This window comes from Arachis ipaensis, chromosome B9 (genome assembly GCF_059453495.1).
Source record: "Arachis ipaensis isolate K30076 ecotype BB chromosome B9, ASM5945349v1, whole genome shotgun sequence".
NCBI lineage: Eukaryota > Viridiplantae > Streptophyta > Magnoliopsida > Fabales > Fabaceae > Arachis > Arachis ipaensis.
Window position 1 is genome coordinate 88,358,201 of NC_142444.1, and position 6,524 is coordinate 88,364,724.

General features: G+C 38.4%; 1 protein-coding gene across 3 annotated transcripts; it reads right to left on the reverse strand.

The window, feature by feature from the left end:
• Nucleotides 1-1,465: 1,465 nt before the first annotated feature.
• On the reverse strand, nucleotides 1,466-6,083 carry LOC107619755 (uncharacterized). Of its 3 annotated transcripts, none has more exons than XM_016322045.3 (3): nucleotides 3,758-6,083; nucleotides 2,426-3,634; nucleotides 1,466-1,906 (listed from the first exon to the last, which is right to left on the reverse strand). In XM_016322045.3, exons 1-3 carry the CDS (start codon nucleotides 5,331-5,333, stop codon nucleotides 1,530-1,532), a joined length of 3,162 nt encoding a protein of 1,053 aa, XP_016177531.1. In that variant the 5' UTR covers nucleotides 5,334-6,083; the 3' UTR covers nucleotides 1,466-1,529. The 3 variants fall into 3 exon arrangements, with proteins under 3 accessions (XP_016177531.1, XP_088353896.1, XP_016177530.1); XM_088497770.1 differs by having other exon boundaries at nucleotides 3,707-6,083; XM_016322044.3 differs by having other exon boundaries at nucleotides 2,426-6,082.
• Nucleotides 6,084-6,524: the final 441 nt, after the last annotated feature.

The window sequence follows — 6,524 nt, forward strand, 5'->3', positions numbered from 1 at the left end:
TTGATGTCCTGATATGTTTGTTAAGTGATTTCAGATTCATAAGGCAAGGATTGGATGGAAGAAGTGAAGAGAAAAGCATGCAAAGTGGAAAATTCATGAAGAAATGAGCATTTGGGGAATTGAAGGCCACGCGCACACGTCATCCACGCGTACGCATGAAGAGGACATTCAAGCCACGCGCACGCGTCACTTATGCGTACGCGTGAGGAGGGAATCTGCCAGCGACGCGCACGCGTCGTCCACGCGCACGCGTCGTCCACGCGCACGCGTCGTCCACGCGCACGCGTGACGCTGATCACGTGACCTCACTAAAGTGAATTCGCTGGGGCGATTTCTGAGCTTTTCAGGCCCAAATCCAACTCGTTTCTGAGGCTATTTCATGCATAATTCAAGATGGGTCAAAGGGGGAGCAATTAGTTAGCTTAGGACCATACTTTAGGTAGTTTCTAGAGAGAAAAACTCCCTCTTCTCTCTAGAATTAGGGTAGATTAGGTTAAATTCTTCTTAGATCTAGCTTTAATTTCTTGTTTTCATTTACTTTCCTTTGCAATTTCTTATCGCTACATCCTTACCCTCTTAGTTTTATTTGCTATTTCTTTTTTTGTTGCTTTTATGTTCATGACTCTTGTTGATTTTAATTTTCTTTAATGTTTCATGTTTAATGTTGCTTTCCTTAGTTGTTATTGTTACCTTTCTTGTATTGGGTAGTTGTAGATTTATTATTCTTGCAATTTAACATGTCTTCCTTTTATGCCTTCTAAGTGTTTGAAAAAATGTTTGGTTGGATGTTAGAGTAGCTTTTTGAACATTTTTGGTTTGGAAAGAGAAATTAGGCAATCTTGAGTCATCAATACCCAATTTAGATTGGTGATCTAGAGTTGTTAGTTAATATTATTTCCATTGGCTCTAATCTCTTGCTAATTCAATTAGTAAGTTGATTAGGACTTTTAAAGTGAGGTAACTAGTCTTATTTGACTTTCTCTTATGTGAAAATAATATTGTACCTTCTTCCAATGTTAGAGATGACTAAATAAGATTAGCTCTTGATAATTATTGTAATATGATTAATGACTATGATAGAAAGCCTATATTCTCAATCATTGCCATGAATGTCTCTCTTTATTACTTGCTTTGTTTAGTTGTTTGCTTTACTTCCTTGCCCTTTTATCAACCCAACCCGTAAAACTCATAATCAATAATGTGCATACCTCACTGCAATTCCTTTGAGAAGACGATCCGAGACTAATACTCTCGGTTACTTTTATTGGATTGGACTTGTGACAACCAAAAATTAAACTTTGATTGAGCATTACTTGTCGGTTTGGAACTATACTTGCAACGAAGTTATTTTCCTCTAACCGAGAACAAATTCTAAACCGACGGGTTTTACTCTTTCATTCTAGTTTAGAAATAGGAAGCATACTTTTATAAATTTGTTATTACGAAAGATTAATACATGCACTGAAATTAGTACCATGTTAAACAAATTATCCTTAATCTTTACACTTTACACAAATTATTCAGGTTTATTAGCATCTTGATTCTTCACATGGAGAAGACAACGAAGATGGTTGCTCTACTCGATTACTAGAACTTACAAGCATTGACACAACTTTGCGCATACTCGGGCGCCTTGAAGCACACGTATCAGTGCAGATCACAGCAATTTTCAAGACATCACATATCTGAGCAACAAGTATTTTATCCAATAGATGCAGGTTCAATCGAGTATCAAAAATGTCCAGTGATAAAGAATGTTTGTGTATATGATTTTTCACCCATGACACGAGATCACCACCTTGATCTATTGGTTGCACTGCCTTCTTGCCAGTCAGTAGCTCCAAAAGGACAACACCATAGCTATATACGTCACATTTTTCAGTCACTTTCACGGTATATGCATACTCTGTTAAGATGTCAGAACCATCAATTATACAACAGAATTTATATCTTGAAAGATGTTAAACAAGATATCCAGAATCATAAGCTGTGAGTTAGTTATAATGAAAAAGAATCAAGGTTCCAACAATTTTTAATTAGATTTCTATAGCTTAAAAATTTGTAATCAAGTCCTTAACGTTGAGTAGAATAATAGCAACCATGTTCCGATGGTGTAAACATTTCTAATAAATCGTTACATTACAAATATTTTCAACACCTCTCTCTAATTTGAAAATTTTGTGATAAGACATTTTCTTCTTAAATTTTTTATACACGTATATATCACAAAATTTTAAAACCATATAGACTATATAATGAACTTAGTTAGAAATTGCTAAACTATAATGAACTTAGTTTTTGTACAATATAAGGACTGATTACCAAACTTTTAAACCATATAAACTAAATTGAAAGGATAACGGAATCAAGTACAGTGGAAGATTGACTAATAAGTGGAAAATATGTTTGGATGAATATTACTCACCCGGGGCAATGTAGCCATAAGAACCTGCAACTGCAGACACTGATTTAGACGTTGACACATCAATCAGCTTTGCCAAGCCAAAGTCACCAACATGAGCTTCAAATTCATGATCAATGAGTATGTTACTAGGCTTAATGTCACGGTGGATTATCCTAGGCTTGCAATCATGGTGCAAATAAGATAGTCCTTGTGCAGTTCCAAGGGCAATCCTAAATCTTTTATGCCAATCAAGACTACAAGTTGCTCCTTGCAATAACTCCCCCAAGCTACCCTTAGCCATGTACTCGTAAAGTATTAGTTTTGAGCCACGATAGGTGCAGAAGGCATGCAATTTCACAATATTTCTGTGACGTATTTTTCCCAAGGTAGAAATTTCAGCGCGGAAGCTGTCATTTAAGACCACGCCTTCCCGACTCGAATCTAGCTTCTTAATAGCAATTGTGTCACTGGTTGATATATCTGCTCTGTACACAGTACCAGTGCCACCTTTCCCAATGATATACTTGGAGTGGAAATTTTCAGTGGCTTCAACCACGTCTTGGAATGTTAAGAACTCCTTTGGGAAGAAGTACATGTCTGAAACAGGTGGAGCATGTGATGTGTCGACGTCTAGCTGTGGCGAAACGGAATCCACCGGACGTATCATGAGATATATAATTACCACAATCAGAACTAAAGAAACAGCACTAACGACAGCTGCAGCTATAGCCAGTACCTTCCCTAGTTTATTTGGAGAGGGCGAAGCATTTTTCGGGCAAGGGCGAAGAATTCCACCGCATAGTCCTTTATTTCCAAAGAAGCAGCTGGATGTGGAGTTCTGGAAGAAGGGTAAGGAAGGTAAAGGCCCAGAAAGATCATTGTTTGAGAAGTTGCAGGCCAACAAACTTGATAGTTGCACAAAGGTGGATGGAATTTGACCACTCAAATGGTTGTTGTTGAGTTGGAGGGATTCTAGCATGTTAAGTTTCCCAAGCTCAAAGGGGATTTGGCCTGTGAGTTCATTATGACTGAGATTCAATGTGATCTGTAAGGCCGAGAGGGCACCCAACTCGGCCGGTATGCAACCACTGAACGAGTTTTCACTCATTTGCAATTCAGTCAAACGCACAAGTTTCCCTATTGACGCTGGAATTTGCCCTGAAAAGTTATTTCCTGTGAACCTCAGAAGCTCCAACTGAGAAAGAGTTCCTATCTCACCTGGAAAAGGACCTACAAATTTGTTATGGTTTAGATCAAGCCGTTGGAGCTTCTTGCAATTGAATAGTTCCAAAGGTAATCTACCGTAAAGATAATTTGTTGAGACATTAAAGGTCACTAACTGCGATAGGTTACCGATTTCTTTTGGCAGCTCAGACGAAAAACGATTGTTGGAAAGGTGAAGTCTCTGCAAGCTTATGCAGTTACCAATTTGTGGAGGAAGAGGACCAGTGAAGTCATTTTGATCCAATTCCAGTGCAGAAAGATTAACAAGTCTGCACAAAGTGGAAGGAAACCTGCCTCGAAAGTTGTTAGCAAAGAGACGAAGTTGCACCAAAGACTTGCATCTTGAAATCCCATAAGGGATACTTCCACTGAGCTTGTTTGAACCCAAGTTCAACAGCATCAACTTAGAATTTTGGCATAGATGAACTGGAATTCTTCCCACCAAGTTGTTGAATGATACATCAAGCACCCAGAGTGGACTGTTGGCTCCGAGCGCTCGAGGAATAGAACCACTTAGTGAGTTGTTGAAGAGTTGCAAGGTGGTCAAGTTGAGCAAGTCCTGAAATCCAATAGGAATAGTACCTCTGAGATAATTGATAGAGAGATCAACATCAGTCAGGTTCTTCAAAGTTGTGAGCTCATTTGGGATGACACCGGTTAGCACATTCTGGAAGAGATGAAGCAATTGTAGCCCTGGAATCTTAGCCAACTCTGCTGGTATTCTTCCGGTCAACATGTTCTCTGAAAAGTCAATCTCAGTAGCAAGAGTAAGGTTCCCAATTTCTCTTGGAATTTCTCCTGTCAACTCATTGTGGTAAAGGTACAACTTCTTTAGGAGCACAAGGTTTCCCAGCTCCCTGGGGATTGATCCCACAAGCATGTTCCTATATAGAGCCAGAACCTCCAAATTTGTGCAGTTTCCAAGCTCCTTGGGTATGGCCCCATTGAAGTTGTTTTCCCTAAGGACCAAAAATTTTATGTTCTTGAGCAGCCCAAGTGCTTTTGGAATTTCACCACTTATCTGATTCTGAGTTAAACCAAGATACTCCAAGCTCTGACATCCACCTATCTCTTGGGGTAGACTTCCTGATATCATGTTTTGACCGGTTCGGAAGCGTCGCAAGCTCTTAAGGTTGCCGAAAGAACTTGGCAAAGATCCAGTGAGATTATTGGTGTATGCAGTAAATACTGTGAGTGAAGAAAGGTTACCAATTTCCACTGGAAAATGCCCAGACAGTCTGTTGTTGTGAACATACAATTCTGTTAAATCCAAAAGCTGGCCGATTTCAACAGGAATTCGGCCTTCTAAAAGATTGTTGTTGAGAGCAAGAACTTGCAAGCTTGAGCAGTTTCCAATTTGTTTGGGTATAATCCCAGTCAAGGAATTTCCAGAGAGGTTAAGGTGAGACAAGTAAACCAAACTACCAATGCTGGGAGCCAAGGATCCGGAGAGGTTCATCGAATGCAAGTCAAGAGACACCACCACTGGATTGCTTACCATGCTGCAGTTCACACCCTTCCACCCACAAGGCGTGGAATCACTTGAGTTCCAATTCTCCAGGTGCCTGTATTTGTCGGAAAATTTCCTTTTCATTTCAAGAAGGTATTCACCCTCTGCATTGAGTCCTTCTGAAGGACAATATAACACAACAGTTGAAAGAGTAAATATCAGCATCAAAAACAAAGCACGTGAATTATTCTCCATATGCTGATCTACTAGGAGCACTTGCAGATGCAAACTATGTACACGTTTCTATACTAAAGGTGCATACTTTCTTCTGCTCTAAGTAGAAATGGGAAATGAAGCAAATTATAAGATTCACAAAAGGATTCAAATTTTTGTAATGGACAATACAGCTAGAGTGATACTTGCCATAATAACGGGAACATACATTCTAGCATAATAGTGGATAAATTAAGGACTCAAAGACACCACTTTCTTTGAACGACAAGTTCATCTGAGAGACTAAGAGATCCTTTACATATGTTAAGGTTTGTGATGGCCGACAAAGGATGAATGAATAGATTTGGTATTCTTTCCACACACTCCATAATAATATTATAGAGCTTCTCCATCCAGTAGTCTTTGGAATTTCAAAATTTCAAATGGTGCCTCTTTGGTTTGATACCAACTGGTTCCAATCAAAATCAAAAGGGAGAAAATATAGAATTGATAGAAAAAAGAAAAGTAAAGTAAAAGGACAAAGCCTTGGTTGACTGTGGGAGTGGCTGTTAACAAAATGATGGGATGGCACGCTTAGCTTTTCAAGATATATATGATATGATATATGATATAAGAGGACGACATAAACTCATTCCATAAAGTTGAAATGGAATCTCTATTATACACCAATTAACCTGAAGATAAGTGGGGTTTTAACTAGCGGCACATCCTCATTCCTCAACCTGAATTCTACCTAAAATGGCCGGTAGGTACATGCTTGATGGTACATAAACAATTGAACCACAAAATTTGTCTCCTTTTGTCAAACTACTTTTTCAAATTTCCCCACCTTATTATATTGTCTACAATTTCCAAATTTTTGTTGTACAAAATATAGTTATCATTCTCTTTATTTCGTTTGGCCGAATTTGAATTCTCTCCTAGAACGCTATGTTATGTGTTAACTTACAGAGCGAGGAAAATGTCTATGGAGGAAAAGTGTATCATACTTGTGGACAAATTATTATTATAATTGGTATGGGACTGTCAAGTATTATGGACTTATCGAAATTTACCGTGAAGATCGACGAATACTTCTCCTTATAAATTAGTTTATGGTCATGATACAGTATTATCCTTAGAAATTAATCTCAATGAGGCAAAATGAGTTGCCAATTGAAGATTATTGAAATGCAATGTTCGATGAATTAAATGAGTTAGATAATGAACGTA

What these genes read in the sequence shown, in the direction of transcription:
- LOC107619755 (XM_016322044.3), bottom strand. Translation starts at nt 5,333, where the DNA reads ATGGAGAATAATTCACGTGCTTTGTTTTTGATGCTGATATTTACTCTT. An exon ending in TTATGGCTACATTGCCCCGG is followed by an intron (nt 1,907 to 2,425) that starts GTGAGTAATATT and finishes ACATCTTAACAG; the next exon opens with AGTATGCATATACCGTGAAA.